At 39.2% G+C, this 22435-nt stretch overlaps 1 protein-coding gene across 2 annotated transcripts in view; it reads left to right on the forward strand.

Annotated features, from left to right (window-relative positions):
• Positions 1 to 22435, forward strand: part of si:ch211-51h4.2 (uncharacterized) — a 78144-nt gene that overhangs the window by 53291 nt on the left and 2418 nt on the right. For both annotated transcript variants that reach the window (XM_063891504.1, XM_063891503.1), the window contains exons 11-17: positions 488 to 552; positions 8271 to 8390; positions 15937 to 15979; positions 18305 to 18419; positions 20600 to 20702; positions 21009 to 21078; positions 21159 to 21262. In XM_063891504.1, the coding sequence (XP_063747574.1) occupies positions 488 to 552; positions 8271 to 8390; positions 15937 to 15979; positions 18305 to 18419; positions 20600 to 20702; positions 21009 to 21078; positions 21159 to 21262 (620 nt within the window). The remainder of the gene's footprint in view (positions 1 to 487; positions 553 to 8270; positions 8391 to 15936; positions 15980 to 18304; positions 18420 to 20599; positions 20703 to 21008; positions 21079 to 21158; positions 21263 to 22435) is intronic.

Genomic DNA, 22435 nt, shown 5'->3' on the forward strand with positions numbered 1-22435 from the left:
TCTACAATATGCATTTAAAAGAAAAAAAAAGCCATTGCCAAGTGCTGATAAACACAATATGGCCACAGGATTACAACATTTGTGGCTCACGTTGTGACCCCATCATATATTCAAAACGTGAAACCTCGATAGAGTTTACAACAACCACATGATTTTATTGAAAACTTTCAAAGAACAGTCACTTAAATGTCTGGAGGACTGGCCAAAAAGAACATGGTGTGGCCAGCCACACCATGTGAAAATGCATAAACTGAACTCAGAAAGAAAGCTGCAAAAATTGCAAGTTGGCGCCTAACAATTCCCAACATGAGTTGTATGTTTGTCTTTAGAGATGTAAATTTGGCATAACATCTATACACAAGGGGACAATCCCACAGTGTGTCACCATCCCTGACATGCCTTTAAGAGTTCTCTTCAGATGAATAAGAGCACATCTGTTACACACAATTCTGCTTGACGTTGGTTACTGTATTTTCTTTTCGTTCAGATCATGTGGTTTCGGAGAGCAGTGCTAGCTGGTCTGACAACTTGCACCGTGCTCAACATCCTCTGGTAAGCACAATATATTCTTACAGCCTTGCTCCTTAGCACCTTAATAATAATTTACCCCCAGACAATGCATGGTTATGGGCTTATACGCATTTTCACATGTCGTTATCCTTTATTTCTATCCCAAAAAATCCGCCCAGTTCTATGGAAATTGCAGCTGAAAAAAAGCTCCCCTCTGACTCTACTTGTGCAATGGCACAGACTTTCTCCCCAGGACAGCGTCTGGTGCATTGTCTCCCAGGAGGAGCACCACAGGACACTGGGCTATTTCTGTAAATAACTGCAGAGGGTTATGGATTATGGAGGCAGGAAATTAAGAGTTGCTTTGTTTTAGGAACAGTAATCATTAATGATATGTTTCAGACATCACAGGGAGGTTTTAATGTGTTGCAAAGAAAAAAGATCACACTTTTGGTAATTGGTGGGTTTCATTTATTGAGTCTGTAAGCAATAACAATCTTGTGCAATGAGATCGTACAATCTTATTCACATTATTCTCACGTGCAAGTGTTAGCATAGCCGGCTTCATCAACATTCATTGTTCTTTCAGGCGAGAAAGTAACCATTTATATAATTAATATGGGATGAAGTTCACCCAAATAACGCATATTTGGTCATTTACTCAGATTTTTGGAGCTGTGAGGAGCTGCTGGCTGTGTAAAGGGGGGATCGACGTACAATAGGCATGTCGATTATGTTTTTATAATTTATTTCACTACTGGAAGGGTTCACCTGTCTGCACAGTAAGTTTAACCATAGGTAAATATATAAAAACTATAATTTAAATTATGAGAGCCACCAATTTGGCAATGGCCATCTTGGTAGATAGTGAACTATGAACTTAACAGGCCAAGCTAGCCAACGTTCGCAAGCTAATAGTAAGCTATACAGATAGTGAATGTTAGCTAGCTAGTGCAGTAGACAGCTAATGTCTGCTAGCTTGTTTGTAATATGGCTAGACATCTGCTATATAACCAGCACACTGACAGGATAATTAATATAAGCCTGTTGGTTAACTTGTTTTTATACTTTTTAACACTGTACTGTAACCTTCTGGCAGTGAGAGTTATTACTAATTGTGGACATGTGCTTTATTGTTGAGTACGGTAGATCGGTGTGCTTCGGTACTTTTCGTAGTTCTTCATAGCATGCCATCTTCACAAAAAGATAAGAAAGTTACCAAAAATAGTCTTTTTAATTTGTCATCCTGTCAGCCACTAACAGAGGATAGATGTGGTATAAAACAATTGTATTGCTGCTGTATACGCTGCTGTAACGCTACTAGTGCATTCACTGGATTAGCTGATTCAAAACTGCTTGGTGGAATTCAAGGCTGAAAGCTGACAAAAAAGGTTGTTTGGGTTTTAAAAGTACAATTCCAACAACAACAACAAAATCAGTTAACTGCTTTTATAAGTGATGGACCATGATTGATCACTACAGGACCATATGAGTAACTGAAACCTTTGAAACTAAATAAAGAGTCGGGACCCTCTGAAACCCTCAGCTGAGGTTTGAGGAGAGCGGGTAACATCACCCAACTGGCATAACAACCATCAACCGAAGAGCCCATATGCAGCGTGCCAAACAGACATCTAGAATCTCTTGAAAGCTGTTTTTCTTTTTTTTACAGATGAAGAGCATATAACTGAAGCATTTCAGGTGAACAGTTAAAAGTATTTCTTGCTGTTGACATAGAAAACAAGCCTCGGGGGCATGGAGTTTTTCAATCAGACTGCATTTCTTTACAGTGGTATTCAAATGTTTCTCTTCAGTAAATACGCTAAGCAATCCTAAACAGCAGCCATATTAACATAACAAATGTGTCGATAGTGTGGGCTGCCAAAAAGTTTTTTGGGCTATGCAGAATGTGTTTGAATCTTCCTGGAGTTTTCATTTACATTCCATAAACTGTCTGCATATTTCTTTTAATGCTGATAAATGAATCATACACAACAAGAAATGTTATCCAACTCTGCAAGATAACTTTTAGCTTCCTTTGTGGATTTGTTTGTTTCTGAAGTATCAGAGAGCAAGCAGCGAGTTTCATGGGAGAGATAAAGAAATGACAGTTGATTTACTAACGATTAAGAGTTGAGATTTGTTGTGTCCTATGTTGTTTTGAGATGTCTGAAAGAGTAACTCAGGTAACATCTCCCTGGCTTGGGATTTAAAGTGTAAATAGAGCCTACATTACTGACTTTACGCGTGGAGTTTAAAAGTCACCTCATGTGTAGTGATGATGATGTGTAGTTGTGTTATGGTACATGAAGGAAACATTATTTTTGGAGAATGATTAAAAAAAATTCAGAAGGACTTAGGAAAAGAGACTGCTGTGCTTTGAGAATCCGACTGCACTTACAGTATCCCACGTATTTATGATGCGCCAGCGAATGTTATTAATGTGCATCTGCTGTGGGGGAACTACAGTTTTCTACAAAGCAAACTACTGTATGCGCATCTGGAGAGTCGGCACCGTGCTCTCTGATGGTGTTGTTTTATGCTTTATGACCGAGGACAACAGAGAGACAGTTATTCTTCATTACAAAGGTCGGAATTGAAATAAAAAAGGAAAGTGAAACTTATGCTTGTCACCCTCACCCTCCGGTCCACACGTATTAATCCAAATGAATCCCAATATGTACGATTATATGAAATATTTTAAAATAAATACAAATGTGTTTATAATAAACTATGCCTTAACCTATCACTTTGAATATCACAATTCAAACATGTTTTGAAACGTTTCAGAAACCCCACACAGCTCAGTAAACACTGAAATGTGGACTATATTTTATCATTTCAGTTATAAAGTAACGTTCATATTTCTCCTTTTCAATAATATAGAGCTGCACGTTCAAAACAAAGCACTTGAGCAAGTTACGGTATATGTTTCCAGTGTTCCTAAGCTAAAGGAGGTTATAAAGGAAGTTTCAGAGCTCCTTTCCTATCATCTAGAGAATTCAAACAGCTCTTATCATGGCTGACACTGAGGTACTTCCGGGTCATTTTGCTCCATTAGGAACCTTCCTAAGCTTATTTTTAAAAGGTTGTACCCTGCAGTCCTAACAGTCCAGTGCCTTTCGTACCCAAGCCCCTTTGCTGCATTTCTCTCACCCTTTCTGTCTGTCTTATAAAGGCTAATAGGCCAATAAATCATCTTAAAAAGTCCTAAAATACAAAATGGCAAGCAGGAGAAGGAATATATCATTGCAGCGCTGCACCAGATACACAACGATGACAAATTTCACTGAGCTAGACCCAACAATTGTCTGTATCTGACCTTTGCTGTACTTTACTGATCAGCTTCTGGCAAAACAACTTACAGCAGTTCCACACAATAAGTCTCTCTCCTCTGGGATACTTCTCCGAGATTTATGAGCTTCAGGCTGCGCTTTTTTTCCCTTTTGTGTCCAACCTACACTCCGGATTCTGAAAGCAGTGTTCCGTGGCGAGGCAATGCTCCATAATGGCAGGGTTTTTCACATGGGAGCCCCATTTATCGATTCATGATAACAATTCAGAGTTATTTCAGTGCCCGGTAAACAGCCTTTATTTTCTCTCACTGCGTATACTAAGCCCTTAGGTCAACACATGCACAGCAAAAAAAAAAAATTACACTTTTACTTTTAGTTCAATCAATGCATGGTTACATGATCCTTCACCTAAGTGCTCTGTTTTAGATGGATTTCACTCCCTAATAAGTCTGACTTTTCATCCATGTGGGTGGATCGTGGTGTTAACTAAATGGTGGAAAGTCAGCCAGTGTACATCAACCTTTTACTAAGTATGCTTCTACTGCTCTCAGCCAGATCATCTTATGATGAGGACTTGAGATTTTAGTCTGTTAGTCCTTACTTTGCCCAAACATCTTTATAACAATAAAAATGTAGACCTCTTGAAATCGTTTAATTCGAATAGTACTGATAAGTGGCTTTGCCCATTGTGTCATATTGAATGTAGTCAGTGATGTTGCAACAGTTGGTTGGATAAGTGTTGAACAATGTCTGACAGTACTTAAACTCTACAATGGGGCACATTAGCATCGCTTCTACACAGCAGACATGTTTCTCAGTCGTTCATTTCACTTACAGACATGGTTGTAATTAAATCCTTCCACCTGTCTGCAAAGGCCTGGAGAGCTATCAGAGCGTTAACACAGTTTGAATTGGATGTGTTATGCTTGTTGTCTATTTATTTATCATGCTGTGTCTGAACATATCCCCACTTATTGCTCATGACGCACCTGCTTTTCTGTTTCACCTTTGTATTTTCCCTTCATTTCATAAACATTAATGACAAATGGGTAGATTGCAACCTCACACTTTGAGGAAGGTATTTGCACGAGTATAAGTCTAGAAATTGATAATAAAAAGTGAAAAGCATTCTGTTCTTTATGAATAAAACCTATTGCTGTCTTTCTCTCACACATCCTTCCATCATAGCTTGATTTCTAGAGACTACCAGGAGTCTAGAACTTTGTATATAATCTATTAGCGCATCACTGCGGCTAAGACTGCACAGACACATATCCTCTCTCCAGCCTTACTTTCTCTCATCCTCTCCCTCTCTTATCACACTACCTTTTCTTTTTGGGGTCCTGCTCCTTCTTGATGTCCTGGTAAGCAATTTCCTCTGCCTCCATTTTTTAAACCATAATTTTGATTGATAATTATCGCCGGGGACATAATTCTGTTGAGCCGCCTGGCAGAGTGAAAGACTAGTAGAATAAAATAGAAATGGTGTGTTGTTGGGTGCATTCGAGCGTAGCCACAACAAATGAATGGATAAATCTCTCAGAGCTGTACCGCCGATTCAAAGAGACCAACAGCCGGTGCCGCAGAGAGACCAGAAAGCGTACTTGTCCATGACTTGCTTTCTCTTTCTCTTTCTCCCGGCAGCCTAACTTTATGGCCTTTGCTTTCAAACAAAGAAGTTGTGATTCATCCTCTGGTTCCCGGATCGGCCGGTTTTTGTTTTTAGAATACCTTCAAAAACTCTCTGCGACCCAAAGGATTATCAGGCTGATTTCAACTGTACTAAAATCCAAATGGGAATCCATGTTGGAGGCTTATTAAGGACTGCTGGTCAGCCATGAATTTCCTTTAGAAGAAAACATATAGTGCTCAAATTTGGCTGTTCAGATATGTTTAGATCCATTAGACCCTACAGTCACATATGTGGAAATGAACCTGGGAACCACACGCACCTTCCCACATTGTAAATTGAGGTTAAGAAAATGTTTATAAATGGTTAAAGCTAAATGAATGGGTCTTGAACTAGTTCCTTTAGATTATATCAGTTGAACAGTCAGCAGGAAGAACAATACACCTTGTACAGTATACAACGCAGCAAAAACAAGTGATCCAATTCATATTACACTCATTGGAATAGATGCCAATGTTATACAGAAAGAGTGTTGTCAGTTTCTAAAAATTGTCTAATTTTCCTGATGGAGAAGAACCAAGGTCATGCTTCATTCAGCTAAGTATGGCTCATTGTTGCTGATACATTTATAATTAATACATGGTGTCCTTGTGAGGCTTTAGAAGTACTAAGTCTCTGTTTCCATGCCAGGCTTTCTATCAATTTCCAAAAGGGGAATTAGTGAAACCAGGCTTGGAGATTGCTCTGTTGCTATGCCTCAATGATATGAAGTTTCTTGGAAACTCTCAGAATTAAATAATGATTCTTGGTCAAATGGAAATTGCCTTATGATCACCAAACTCCTCTCATCATGAATACATAAATCAGGTTCCTTGCACAGTTTCTTTATGTTTCTGATTAGATACCGTTCCCTATGTTAAATTAAGCAACTTCAACAAAGAATACTCAAATTGACTAACTACTGTCTTTGGAGCATTTTTCCAAGATGACCCCCCTCCACCTCTCCCACTCTTGGTACGTTCCACCGGCACACCTCCATAAAAAGAGCCCAAATTAGCTCAGTCTGGTTTTACAGTTTATTCGGTTGAAACAAGGAGATTATCAGGTGAGGCAAAGGAGAGGAAATCATTTGAAACAATGTCATGTCACATTTTATACACAACATCTTGACATTATTGTCAATAATTATTAGAAAACATTTGTTTTAGTTCAGCCTACCAAACAACGCAGTCGCTTTAATGTCAGCTAATGTTAAACTGCTCTTGATATTGCTAACGTATTAGCACATAGTTGCTTGTTTACACATCCAGCAGACACAGAGCAACATAAGCAATAATTTTGATTTTGCATCTGTACAAATAAGGTACAAAGTCAAATATTCACTCTGTTCTTTTAGCTCTGTTTTTGGTCTCCTCCTAACTCAAATATATCTGTCTCTTTAGCCGTTAAATGCTCCACTTTGTTGATAGCCTCTAACTTTGTTTGTCCGATGCTGTGTATGCACTCAGACTTTATGAAGCTTTCCAACTGAAAACACCTGCTTGTGTGTGGTGTATTTGGAAGATGGATGTATAAAGAGAACTTGATATAGTGTTGGAAGCAGGGCCCTATATTACTGCCTGGTATAAAACTCCTACCACAACGCCTGCATGCAGAAATCATAAGGTCGAGTAAATCTAGATTTGGCTTTTATTGCATTTTCTACCTTTTGGGAAATAATGAATCAAATAAGGTTTAGTTAAGTGTCCGCACCTAGAAGTTGATTTACCTAAGAAAAAGTTATGCGTTGATTTGCAGAATAGTCTTTCCCATTGTCAATCTATGGGAACAGATATTTTTGGACCATTATGGGATCATATGAAGGTTGCTGAATTTGTAATTTTGCAGTTTGATAACTGGTTTTGAGGCCCAGCCTAGGTCTTAGGTGAAGCTGGTGTGTCCTTGTTCAGGACAGGACAACTACAAGACACCTCTCCATTTGCATAGATCAGAAATCACCCGTCATGTGATTGTATTCTTGTCTCTGTGCTCTGTAAACATTATTTGATCTTACTTTTTCATATCAATAAGGTTTTTTCAAAATAACATCATCATCCATCAGCACATCTTGTACATTTTATGGGATGACATGTTGTTGCATTAGCTCCATTGGTTCGCGTTATTTTCACAGAACAGTCATAACCGCCCTTTGTAATGGGATTGGACATCACACTGTCATTTTAAAACATGCTCTTAACAAATCATTTGTTTAATAGAAAACCAGAAAACTAAATATTCCGTGTTGTACTTTCCTTTTAACCCCAAAAGTAACCAATAGCCTCTAAAGACCTTCTATATGCTCATCTTTCTAGTAAACTATACATATCCAAAGACCATATTTGTTTAGGAACACCATATTGGTTTGTTGTGGTAGTTACAAGTTGTGGTATCTGCTTTGAAAATGTGAGGCAAATTGTTAAAAAGTGTTGGCCCCGGCTGTGGCGCAACTGGCTGGGGCACCTGCACCGTACGCCGGCGACCCGGGTTCGATTCCCGACCCGTGGTCCTTTCCGGATCCCACCCCGACTCTCTCTCCCACTTTCCTGTCACTCTCCACTGTCCTATCCAATTAACGGCAAAAACCCCCCAAAAATGTTTTTTCTTTTTAAAGTGCTGAGAATTTATTCAACATTATGTTTTTTTCTGTTGTATGGAAAATATGCTGATTTGTAACAATTGGTGTGCTGGATTTTCTTGCATATTGACAATGGCGTGACATGAATAAATGTATTTGTGCTCAAATTAATGTTGTTATTAATTGTATTACTAATGTATATCTGCCTGTGTTTGTTCAGGTGCTGGGCAGTGCTGGAAATCGTGCCTCAGACGTCGATACCAGAGAGGCAGCTAGCAGCCGGGGGGGCTCCACCCTCCTCCATCACCCCTCTGCTGTACTCCAACATCTCTCTGGAAGAGTGAGTCTCAGTGATCTCTTCTCCTGTTTTGTGCCTTTCATTAGATCCAACCGTCATTAAGCCACAGACCTACTTCTGTAGCCTGTTAGCTATTGCTGCTAAACATATTATCCGTCATTAGGGTCAGGGAAGACATTTTTTACAGTTGATTCAATTATGTTTCTGCAGACCTTAGATGAACCAGGGTTTATCACTTCTAAGTGGCTTGTCTGAACTTGTTTGAGTCTAAAAAAAAAATGATTTAACTAGAGCAAGGCAGCCCTGTCTGTGAGCTTTGATATAATAGAAAGATTGGTCAAATCCAAAGGGAAATTGCTAAATGTTCTTGTCAGAATACATATTAGGAAATTTATATGAGCATTCGTCTCGATTATTTTCTTCAGGCAATGAACTGCTTTATCCATCTCCATCTCTGCATAGTAGTTTTTTGGGGTAGCCCGGATGACATTTTTACTTACTGTAATGAGCCCTGGCACAGTACTGATTGAAGGCCAAGATTTTACAGTAAATGTCGCAGTGCAGTAGAGGGCATTGCTATTACCTGATCAAATGTACCAAAATAAAGCAGTAAATGCTGCAGAGGTCACTCTGTGGCTGATGGGAACAAGCCCTTACATGATGTTGGGACCAAGCCAAGGCATTGATATTAGGTAGTGCAGCTGTAAAGGAATGAGGGTTTTTTCTCAACTGTAAAAGTATTAAGCTTCTTTCGGTCTTCAGCATTACAATTGTTGGTATTTTCTTTCACAAAGTTCCAGGCTGACCTCAGTGAAAATCTACCTTTGAAACTCATTCAAAGTTTATTCTTGTCCTTGTAAAACAAATGCAGACAGACATTCTGACCTTAAAGTCCATTTAGCATATTATACATGAGCAGAGGTGGATAGAAGTTTATTTGCTAGGATAAACCAAAAGTGTATAAAGAGATCTGGATTCTACTGATTCAAACAACATGTCTTCAGGGGAGGGTTCATTCTCGGTAGTTTATTTAGCTCAAAATAAATGATCATTTATGTTTATTTATTTATTAGACATCTGCTTTTCAATGTGAGTCAATGGGAAAAAGTCTGACTGACACAGAGGTTAGGGGTTACACAAAGGTTGGGATAAACTTCTATGGATAAACTCTCTCTCATTTTCAATGGTGTCCTAAGTTAATAAAAAACAGGACCTCCGAAAACTGTTGACCAATCGCAACAGAGCCGGGAAGCTAATTAATCAGAGCGGACTAGGCTCTGGTTTAAGACAGAGGGTGAAAAGAGGTATGAGAAGACAGTATGAGAAAAATAAAGAGCTTTTTGAACATTAAAGCATGGAGACATGTCACAGGAGAGACACAAAATACAAATATGGACCTGGAAATGAGCCTAAAAGGGCCTCTTTAAGTGGGTTATTTTACATTTTACAGTGATGTAGTTTGCTCAGTTGTTGTAGATTTGGTAATTTAATGGTTTCCTTCAGGTTGATGTTTGACATTTTATTCTTGACCTTGGAAACAGCAGCTGCCACAAACATTGCAGATTCAAAAACACGGAAACTGGACAAATAGATAGTGCTATTAAAAAAATGGAACCCAAAAAGTCGTCTATTATCTGAGATAGAAAGACATATTGAAAAACACCATCCATAGACATGAGCTCATCCCTTAAATAATTTGGCAGGTATGGAGCTCTTTTTGTATCGTTTCATTGTCCTCTCCCATTCGGAGATAACAGAACAGTGCCAGATTTCTGATAATGACTTTGCTTTTTGTCATCAGAATTGTACAGTCTGCCATTCCGTTGCCGTGGAAAAGGTGACAGTGATGATATATCAGCAGAGAATGTGTGAATGTGCACAATTAGCAGCTCTTGTACTGAATGTGTAATTAATTCAAAGCATCTTTGAGTGGTAATAGCTCCCTGGCTCAGGCCGTCCCTTTCCATTAAATCCTTCTTCATTCCACTGATTTGCAGAACAACCGTATTTCATTGTGATTGCTCGGTATGAATTTTTATTTCTGTGTTATTCTTCCCGCCCATACCCATCACTTTTCATCGTTCGTCTCTTTAAAAAGCAGAGCTCCTGTGACCCACATGGCTGAGACAATCTCAGCGACAGGTGCTCTGCTCCCTGACAGAACCACAGTGCCCCCCAGTGGTTCTGTATCATTCTTTAAAAGCAGCTCAGAGTGCTCATCTGATGCAGCTTTTAAAGCAGCACTGTGATTTACATGCAAAGTAACAATTAAGGGGACAATGACAACGTTTCAATGTACACAACATTTCCCTTTTCTTAGTTAAATGAATCAAACAGGACTTAAATATAATAGTATACTCTTTGTTACAATGATAATGATCTTTAAGCATCCATACAATTAACTTCAACTCCACTGCCCATTTTACTATGAGTAATACAAGTTAAATTATTCAATGAAAGTGATCAAAAGATTTTTTTCAAACGTTGGAGAGGTTATTTGGTAGTTAAAGAAGTTAATGAAAAGATGGAGACAGATAAATAAATGTCATTATTAGATTATTCTGGATCATTCATATGGTGCCCTGTGATGCAGCACTCCAGAAAAGAGGCAATGCAGTGGTGCAGGGATGAGTCCTAAAACCCAGAAATGAGTTAGCATTTTACCACTTCCTGTTCCTTTGTCTGGAAGTCCACGTTTCTGAATGTGTTTCTAGTTAGAAGCCTGAAATAGGATCTTTGGTTAACACACGTTTAAAGGTTCTACTATTTTTTATATGACATAAAAAAACATCTGGAATCACAAATGTTCAAAGCTTCTATGTGTCATTAAAACACTGCTTGCTAACAAGTGACTGTTTAAACAACTGAGCTTCAGCATGTCGAATATTAGCCACCTTTAGCTTAGCGGTGGTGACAACCATTCAAGTGACAATGATGTCATTTGTTTATAGGCTAATGTTACTGTTCAGTTCTGGAGATTGCATTTATGCGTCCAAAACCTTAAAGTTGTGTTCATATGTGGAGATAATCCTGCTGAACAAAACGTGTAAGTATCAAAATGTGTGTTTTGAAATGTTATTTTCAGAAATTCAATGAAAAAAATCCCATTGCTTTTTTTTTTAGAGGGAGCCTTTGTTATGATTACTTCCAGGTCGGACAACAAAAATGCATCACCACTGCACTTCTCTGTAATGGTGTTATTTCAAAGGAAAAAAGAATTCCACAATAAAAGAAGGGTACCATAGTTGAAGATCTATTTTCCCTACATTGACAGTAGAGTTGAGTGTGTTTCTGTAATGGTTCCTTTGGCAGACACTTTTGTTCAAAAGCATGTAGGGATGAATCACAATCCCTTCCGCAGTGGATCAAGCAGAAGCCTTTGATATAACTCCCTCATTACTCACTTCCACGTTCCACATGACTCGAGTGCAGTAGAGTTTTGAAGGAGATTTCTGGCCTCGCAGTGGTTGTTCATTTGCAGATGGTAGTGAATCAGAAGGCTGAACGAGGGAGTTCAGGTACCTCGCCGCTGTGCTTGTAGCCACTCAGCGAGCATTTGTGCCTCGACATCAATGTGAGCAGCAACAGGGAGCTCATGGGCGGTAATGAAAAGTTGATTGGCATGAGCTGCGTCTGGCTGGCTGAAGATCAGGCTTGCTGCTGCATTTCAGACTGTTACAGAGGCTTTACTGGGTCAGGTAGGACCTGATCGTTCTGATGTCATACAGTGTGAAGGAGCATGACGGAGGGACAGGTGCAACAGGTACTTTGGGCGTTAAATAAAAAACTGACCTTGGTAGGGAGAGTGATTCAGAGATAAGATGGCTGCTAATAAACAATTTATACATTTCTTCGACTGGCAAATCGGCACGACCTAGTCCTTATCAAAATCAGATTCAAATTACTTAATTGTCCTTCAAACGGGCCCTGAGATTTCCTGCCCCTAGGCCTATCATGTACAATGTGTTGGAGCACTAGCCAAAAGAAGCACAGTGATGTCACTATGTTATCGAAGTTAATAAAGGAGTCCAATGGAGGCGTTTCAGGCAGTGGGGGAGAGTGTGGGAGAGAAACTCCCTCAGGAGGGGACTTTGGGATCTTTAGCTTTTGCAGACCGTTTACATACATACAAAAAAAGCTATATCTCACACTACAGGAAAGGGAAAACTCCCTAGTAGGGCCTCTTTACATTTTGAAACTACTGTGGGAACTGTTCAGGGACATTTGAATCACTCTTGGTAATTCACTCTTCAAGTAGTTTGTATGAAAAAGCTGTGATAACCCTTAATAAAGGAAAATACAATGAATCATGAACGAAAAGAATGCGTACATTTCAACAAACAATTGGAATATTCATGATTTGTTCATTATTTAGAAACATAATAACATGACCTTTCTTATCGCCGCAGCCAGTGCTTCAGATCAGATTTGTGTCCCTTTGTTGCATGTTGTCCCCTCCCTCTTCCCTGTATATCTTTCCTATCTTTTAATATTTAACACAGGAAAAATCTTTACAAAAATGAAGACAAAGTCATATCATTTAATTTGCGGCAAGAGACGTCATTGAATGTAGTATGATCAGTTGATCAAGGCTGCGGCAGATGAAAGGAAATACTTCACTTACCTACACACAGGAGGGGGGGGGGCATGTGCTCCCAGAGCACTATTATCAATTTAAATGTACAAACCCCGAGAAAGTTTCATATTATGATTTACACAATTTAGAACCACAAAAAAGGCTTTCCGGGAAGTGTCTTTGGGCACATCACTCAGTCTGTGTATAAGCTGTATAACCTGGAGAACATCCAATCTTAATATACATGTGAGCTATGCATTATACCATCAGCACCAAGGTTACACCGTGAAAACACACCACTCCTGTGAGAGCTGTAACTTTATCCTGCTTCATTGGGATGGATGAGCAGCAGTGCAGCATGCCTTTTATTCAGAGCATTCAGAGTACAGGTGTTGGGTGTGCCAGCTTGGCATGAGGCACAACAGTTCTTCTCAGAAGTCAAACAAGCACCTTGCCCCAGGACAGCCAGCTGCCATCCCGCACAGCAACAGGTGGGACACTTCCCGGCCCGTTTCCATGCATATCTAACTAAAAGGAGTCTGTCCTTCCACTTTATCGAGTGCTGTTTATCCAATTGACTTCACTCTTGGCAGGTGTATAGCTAGATCTCGTATTGAATGTGAGCTCTTCTATTAGGCATTGGTATTCAATGGACTGCATTTATACAGCACTTACTAATCTTTGCAAACACTTAAAATGAATATTATACTGTTATGAAGTACTGTTTACTAGGACCTGTGCTATTTGCTCCATAAATTCATCTTTTTTCAAATGATTGTATTGTTACAACTAGTCCTCAGAGTTTCCGCTTCTGTTAGTTAGGCTGCAACTGAAAGCAAAGGGAAAGAAAGCTACAGCACGTTACCGCAGCAGGAGACAAATGGCCAAAATTAGAGTTTAAAATGGAAACACTGATTCATAGCTTTAACCCTGGCCCACCACATGTTTTACAACCATTTGTGACTCATTTCATATTTAGGACAATAATATTCTCCCCAGGAGAACAGAGCGGGCGCTGGCCAGATACAGAGAGCCAGGCTCTGTTTAGATGAGTCCTAATGAAGATGAATTCATACAGAGGGCAGCCCTTTATGAGTTATGACTACTATTATTAGAGTAAAGGTACAAACTGAACAGTTTAGTATAACTCTTAACGTCAGCTTTGGGATGCGTCTGAGCACACAGGAAGTGTCAGTACAAAGTCATGGCATGTTTCAAGTTTGTAAGCTAAGGTTGGTTTTGTGTGATTTTGGAGAGTTTCTTAACTGTTGAAGGAACTCGACAAAGTCACACATCAATCATTCAATCAATCAAAGTTATTTTGCATAGCCCAATATCACAAATGTTATATTAGTGGACTTTACAGTTGCAACACTATTCTCTCGTATATCCTCCAACCTATAGCATTATGGACATTTACATCGAAAAGTGATTGACAAACAACACACTATACCCTCATATACATATACCAGGAGTGACTTCATCAATGAACAACAGATGTAAGTGACATAAGTTTAAAAGCATTTACCTTTGGTATCTTCTATAGGTTAAAAAATGCTCAATGTATCACTATACTTCTCATTTCCTTCCCATTTTCTACAATTTTCTGATTGACAAATTGGCCCCAGTTACTGCTTATCAGGTCCTGTTTACTTTATTGTCCATTAAAGAAGAAATATTCTGCTCATTTCAGGTTCATGATTGTATTTTGTGCCTCTACTGGACCATGCTTTAATGTTCAAAAGCTCTTTACTTTTCTCATACTGCCTGTGCTGCAGCACCTCTTTTCACCCTCTGTCTGAAACCAGAGCCCAGTCTGCTCTGATTGATTAGCTGGCTGGCTCTGTTTTTATTGGTCAATCGCTCCCTCCTGTTAGCATATCACGTACAATGTGTAGGAGCGCTAACCAATACACTGGCAAATAAAGCAACACTCACCATACACAGCACAATATACAGTATAGTCAGCCACAGTACGCACACAAAATGCATTTAGAGTCAGGAAGTGACTCAGTGGCAGTCATGTTGAGTGCTTAGTGGGTGGTTTGTTCAATAGCTTGAGGTTCATTCATATAAAATATCATCATACTCTGTAGTATCTCCAAAAAACAACTTCTAATAACTGCATAACAGTAGTAGAAAAAAAACTAATTCTTTTCTGGACAATATATGTGGGTGTTAAGGAGATGAATTGATTAGTAAAAGCCCAGAAAATTCCTAATATAAAAATGTAAAGCATTCTAGAAATATATAGAATGTACTCACACTGTACAATTTACACTTGTAACTTACAATGGCCTTTAAATGAATCATATTAAATGACAAACATCATGAATTTACAAACATGCTGGAAACCATCAATGGTTGTATTGTTGTTTTACATTTCTTGTTTTAATTGACTCTCAAGACCATGAGCAGGTCAGAATCAGAAATGTATTCAATCCCAATTAGGAATAAACTGTAGAGAAAAAAAAGCAAAAACTAAAAAGTATTTTAAGTACTCTTATTACAAATTAAAAAACAAAGAAAAAGATTTGCATAAAATAGAAATAAACAAGTAAAGTAAAAATATGACATTACAAATGTGAGCCATGAACTGGTGGACATCAGGTTCCTTTTGAAAGTGCATAATCAGAATCATTAACATGTATTTGTCCCACAGTGGGAGATTTACTGAAAAAGTGGCATAGCCTATAGAAAAGGCACACAATGACAAAAAACAAAAGCACACATCAGTATTCAGATTTTAAAAAAATAAGACAAATAAGTACGCAACCATGGCCAAAGAAATGTAGTGTCAGCAGTTCAAAAAATGAAGTGACGTGAATCAAATTTAAAGTAATGAGACCTTATGAAAACATATTTGGACCGATTTTTAGTTTTTTAAATGTATGTAAGAGATGTGTGTTGCTCAAAGACACATCAGCACACGTTGATAATGGTGGATAAAACATTTAAATAAACCTGAGCATTTTACGGATAATCTGACTCTACTTGTTATTGTCCCCTCAGGTCGGAGAGAGCGGGAGAGATAGCCACCATCCCCCTGACTAAGGTAAGACTGCACACTCTTTGTGTTTGTGTCGGGGAGTGATTTACATGATGTCTGTCAACTCGTAATTTATGTCATATTTGTGTCTTGTTAGAGGCAATCTCAGTGTTTCTGTTTTCAAATGTCCCAATCAGCACGGAATCTGAGAGATGTGCCTCATCAGGGAGGGAGACATTTAAATCACACTGTGTATATGTTCTGTTAACAATATAATTATTACTTTCACCAAGTCCATATACCAACCCCGTGGAGGGTGGGAGACATCAATTGATATACCTTCTTCCGTCCACAGCCGCTTCTGTAACTGCTGTTCACTTCCTGAACTTCTCATGCAGCCTACTTGAAAGCAGTACATTACATCCATGGTTGCAGTAAGGCCAGCAGGTATCAGGGTCAGGAGTTCCTTGCATGATGTGCAAATTGGGACATGATAACGGAGTTGGAATGGAGATACATTGTTGACGGCCAGATAGTTATAGAAGTATTCAGTTGAAACTAATAGAATGTTTAATTGTTGTATTTCTACAGCCAATGGGTTGTTAGATTGCACTGTGGACAATGTGTCTTGCCTTTTTGACCTCCGAACAAACTGTTTACCTTCCTGCAACCAAAACCTGCTCAACGTGATTGGTTAATTCTAATCAAATTACAAATACAAACCAGAGCACCAATGGTCCAATACTTCCAATATTGATGCTTATCGATATATGTTTAGAGATGATCCTGGTACCGACCACCTAGTGTTATTAACCTCTCAGAAGATGAACCACTCACACAGTGCTGATGTCTGATCTGAAATTTGTTGAGTTGGTTTTGCAGAAATTCTGCTAGTTAAATCTACTGAAGCCTTTAAGTAGGATTGTCTTGATAAGTTAATGTCACATAGTGTCATCAAACATATAACTGCTGTTGGGATCTAGGGTTTTGATTCAGCATATCTTCAAGACCATTTGTACACTTGAGCATTGGAACTTGTTGTATGCCCAAACGTTTCAACCTAAATACAATCCTGCTCCATGGTCATAAAAAGAAGCCCATTTTAGTTTAGTTTAAATCAACTTTGTCTTGTGTTCCTAATGTTCCGAGTTGGCTGAATAACCTTCTTTATATTGTCTGAATTAAGCTAGTTTGGGTTTAGCATCACTTGATGATAAAGGAGGTCTGAAATTTTCAAAAATCATGCTCTCCTTCCTAGCTAGCTATTTTTCCCTTAGTGATGTGACCAATACGTCAGTGTCTATTAGCCCAAAGCTAACGTGGATGGAGGAAATTGACACAATGAAAACAAGAGTTTTATATGAGCATACATGATCCCCCTCTGTAGATATGCATTTATTATTTTACAGCACAATGGTATTATTTATAGAAAATGATGGGCATAGTCTGGCAGAGTAGCACAGGCCCCACTTTCTGATTTACACTCACTTCTCAAAAACTTCAAACTGAATAATATAATTACCCATTAAACACCAACAGTAGCTGATGGCATTGGTAATCTTGTGTGTCTTTGTTGACGCTTTCTTTGCTGGTCTTAGTTTTCTGTAACAATGCAAGTACTCATTGAAGCCATGACGCAGTGTCTTTCATATGTGTGCTAAAGGCCTTTACATGCTCTCACACACACAAGCAGAGATAGCATGCCGCTAATGGAAGCACGCAGCAATTAGCTGCACAGGCCAGCTGACAAACTAATTGGTCGTCAGAGGAGGGACACAGAGCCATTAAAGAGAATATAACTCAAAGAATGAAATGTACCAGGTAAAGATCTTGTCAGGCTAACAGAGAGGAGTCAGGACGCACTGACTCACTGCTACGAATTATAATGAAACCCAGGTTTACTGTATCCCTCATTACATGAAACTTTATCAAAATGGAGGAGCAGGCTTACATCAAGCCAATTGGTGAGGACTCAGAGAGTGGTGACAGCAGGTGCTCAACACATCCCTAAACATAAAACGTATTCCCACATTCAAAAACACAGAATCCTTGATAAGCAAACTGGTTTAGGTCTTATGTAAATATTTTCTCTGTGGAAAGGTTTTGGCAGGATAATCGTTTGAAGTTTTTTAAAAAGAAACAGCTTTGCTCTGATTGGAAAGATCTGTGTACTTTATTTCTTGTTAACCAGTTATGTGATTGACTGTAATGCCTTAAAGTCACCTGAAAAATAAGAACATGTGGTACTGGTGTCCTAGTTAAAAGCACGGTATATTTCAGAGCTAAATGGAAGATGTTCTAAACTACAAACAGATGCCTCGCTTTTTCCCTACTTGTTGTGTCTTCATGTTCAACTCCCATCATCACCCCCCCACCCCCACCCCCGTGTAGATCATCAATGAGCGTTACAAGACGTACTCCTGGGTGGCTGATCTCATCCAGGTGTTTATAGCCATCAGTGTCACTGTGTCCTTCCTGGTCATGGGGTCGGCCATGAAACACACCAGTAAGTTTTATTTAGCTACTTACTTAATGTGGGTATTTGTATGGTGTACAGGAGTGTGTGTGTGTGTGTGTGTGTGTGTGTGTGTGTGTGTGTGTGTGTGTGTGTGTGTGTGTGTGTGTGTGTGTGTGTGTGTGTGTGTGTGTGTGTGTGTGTGTGTGTGTGTGTGTGTGTGTGTGTGTGTGTGTGTGTGTGTGTGTACATACTGTATACAGTGGGGCAAAAAAGTATTTAGTCAGCCACCAATTGTGCAAGTTCTCCCATTTAAAAAGATGAGAGAGGCCTGTAATTTTTATCATAGGTACACTTCAACTATGAGAGACAGAAAGGGGGGAAAAAAATCCAGGAAATCACATTGTAGGATTTTTAATGAATTAATTGGTAAATTCCTCGGTAAAATAAGTATTTGGTCACCTACAAACAAGCAAGATTTCTGGCTCTCACAGACCTGTAACTTCTTCTTTAAGAGGCTCCTCTGTCCTCCACTCGTTACCTGTATTAATGGCACCTTTTTGAACTCGTTATCAGTATAAAAGACACCTGTCCACAACCTCAAACAGTCATACTCCAAACTCCACTATGGCCAAGACCAAAGAGCTGTCAAAGGAGACCAGAGACAAAATTGTAGACCTGCACCAGGCTGGGAAAACTGAATCTGCAATAGGTAAGCAGCTTGGTGTGAAGAAATCAACTGTGGGAGCAATTATTAGAAAATGGAAGACATACAAGACCACTGCTAATCTCCCTCCATCTGGGGCTCCACGCAAGATCTCACCCCGTGGGGTCAAAATGATCACAAGAACGGTGAGCAAAAATCCCAGAACCACACGGGGGGACCTAGTGAATGACCTGCAGAGAGCTGGGACCAAAGTAACAGAGGCTACCATCAGTAACACACTACGCCGCCAGGGACTTAAATCCTGCAGTTCCAGACGTGTCCCCCTGCTTAAGCCAGTACATGTCCAGGCCCGTCTGAAGTTTGCTAGAGGGCATTTGGATGATCCAGAAGAGGATTGGGAGAATGTCATATGGTCAGATGAAACCAAAATAGAACTTTTTGGTAAAAACTCAACTCGTCGTGTTTGGAGGAGAAAGAATGCAGAGTTGCATCCAAAGAACACCATACCTACTGTGAAGCATGGGGGTGGAAACATCATGCTTTGGGGCTGTTTTTCTGCAAAGGGACCAGGACGACTGATCCGTGTAAAGGAAAGAATGAATGGGGCCATGTATCGTGAGATTTTGAGTGAAAACCTCCTTCCATCAGCAAGGGCACTGAAGATGAAGCGTGGCTGGGTCTTTCAGCATGACAGTGATCCCAAACACACCGCCAGGGCAACGAAGGAGTGGCTTCGTAAGAAGCATTTCAAGGTCCTGGAGTGGCCTAGCCAGTCTCCAGATCTCAACCCCATAGAAAATCTTTGGAGGGAGTTGAAAGTCCGTGTTGCCCAGCGACAGCCCCAAAACATCACTGCTTTAGAGGAGATCTGCATGGAGGAATGGGCCAAAATACCAGCAACAGTGTGTGAAAACCTTGTGAAGACTTACAGAAAACGTTTGACCTCTGTCATTGCCAACAAAGGGTATATAACAAAGTATTGAGATGAACTTTTGTTATTGACCAAATACTTATTTTACCGAGGAATTTACCAATTAATTCATTAAAAATCCTACAATGTGATTTTCTGGATTTTTTTTTCTCATTCTGTCTCTCATAGTTGAGGTATACCTATGATAAAAATTACAGGCCTCTCTCATCTTTTTAAATGGGAGAACTTGCACAATTGGTGGCTGACTAAATACTTTTTTGCCCCACTGTATGTTTTTGTCAGGATTGTGAGAAACAGCATTTCCTGTCTGTATCTCACACACAGAGAATTGACATAAAGTTGACTTTGACTAAAAGCCATTTTATTAATCTGGCCTTTATGTTTTATAATTCTATGGATTTATTTTTTATACTCATATATTTTCTATGTGTTACACTTTACTGTTGATCATTATGAATTGTTTAATTCTGTTCTATTTTTAACATTTTACTGCTTTTACCCACAAGATGTGTGAGTGGTGGGAATAACGTTTGAGTGAATGATTGATCTATGGGAGCTGTTCTGTATTTTTCTAAATGTGGAAGTTTTGCTCAAGAGATCATGTTTTGTACGGACATTGTGTTTGTGTTTCAGTTGACGGAGTGGTGAGCTCGCTGTGGAGCAACAGGATGGAGGAGCTGTCTAAGTCCTGGGAGAGAAGCCTGGCCAACAAACAGACCCTGTGCTCAGCAAAGAGGTGTGTTCACTTACCTCCACAAAATCTTGTGACTCAAAACGGAAAGACTTTGGGCATCTTTATTGTATTAAAGCTACAGAGACACAAATAAATATCTAAAAGAGGACATTTATTTTTGAAGTTGTGGAGCGGCTGTCCCGCACAGCTTCAGCGGTTCATCATTTCTAAAATTCATCAGTATTTTTCCACCTGCACTGTATTTCCCGTCTCCCTTCACAGAGTGGAAGATGCAGCGATTTTTTTTCTGACTTTTTCACATCCTTTCTTTGACTAATTAAAATGATTCCTCCTCTGTTTATCCTCCAGCATGGCTAAAGGATTCTTGTCACTGCTCGCATTCCTGGCCATCTTCATCGTGTCAGTGTGTGACCCCCAGGTAAATGATGCACACACACAGACAGAAGTGATTGGAGATGAAGATGAAGTGCTCACTGTGTTCCTTCCTCCTCTCTTCAGGGTTTTGTCGTCATGTTGGACAAAGTGGTCTCATTCTCCCTGAACACTGAGGTGGGACTGTTCATCTTCATCATGCTCAGAGAGTCCAGAGAGGACAAGTTCAAGTGAGGGACTCAGTCTTTTAAAAAGGCCCTATTATGCTTTTTGGGGTTATACATTTCTGTAGTTATTGTCTGCAAAGGCTGAAATCCCTGTGTTCCCCCAGAGGGAGTTTCTCCCCCCTTCCCTGAAACGCCTCCATTGTCTCCTTTATTTACTTCCGTAACATAGTGACCTCACATATCTAACACTAGCGCTTCTATTGGCTAGCGCTCCTTTATATTGCATGTGATAGGCTAAGGGGCGAGACATCTCTAAGCAATTAACCAATCTTGACAGAGCCAGCTAACCAATCAGAGCAGACTGGGCTCTGGTTTCAGACAGAGGGTGAAAAGAGGTGCTGCAGCACAGACAGTATGAGAAAAATAAAGAGCTGTTTGAACATTAAAGCATGGAGACATGTCACAGTAGAGGCACAACATACTGCTATGAACCTGAAAATAAGCATCTCATGTCATGTGAGAGATGAATGATAGCTGATATTCGTATAGTTTAGCTTTTGGTGTAGCTGTTTATTTATTGTTGCAGAAAACACACACACATATATTTATTTATTGTTGCAGAAAACACACACACACATATTTATTTATTGTTGCAGAAAACACACACACATATTTATTTTATTTTATTATTTTTGAAACTGTAGCAAATAGTGTGAAGCTTGTTTTAATGTTAGCATTTCAATTCTTCTTCAACACTGCCACGCAGCTTTCTAATTTATTGTGTATTGGTGCACAGCTTCAGATACAAAATGTAGCTCCTGTACGCTGTTATCTTTACTTACTATGCTCTGTAGAATTAGATCGCACGTTCAGGCTTGTGTGACCCAAACATTTTCATAAATGCAGAGGGTTGTAAAATTCAATATTTATAAAAATAAAAAAGGTAGATGTAATCATTTCCAAAAGGTGTTTTTTACAAACAAATATTCTGCTTCATTACATACTTATATATAGTATAGTATATAAAACATCATTTTAACAATGTACATCAACAGCTCCTGCTGAGGGAAGACAAACATGCACACATCCATTTAGGTTTCATTATTGTGTTGCTGTGTTTTGCTGGAGTTTTATTGAGACGTTATGTGTTCTTCTTTTCAAATATACTTTGCTGCTATTCCTTAAAAACAACTCTTTATTCTTCATAACTTTAACGTTTCACTGAAGGCTTATATA

Source organism: Eleginops maclovinus, chromosome 9, assembly GCF_036324505.1.
Source record: "Eleginops maclovinus isolate JMC-PN-2008 ecotype Puerto Natales chromosome 9, JC_Emac_rtc_rv5, whole genome shotgun sequence".
Classification (NCBI taxonomy): Eukaryota; Metazoa; Chordata; class Actinopteri; order Perciformes; family Eleginopidae; genus Eleginops; species Eleginops maclovinus.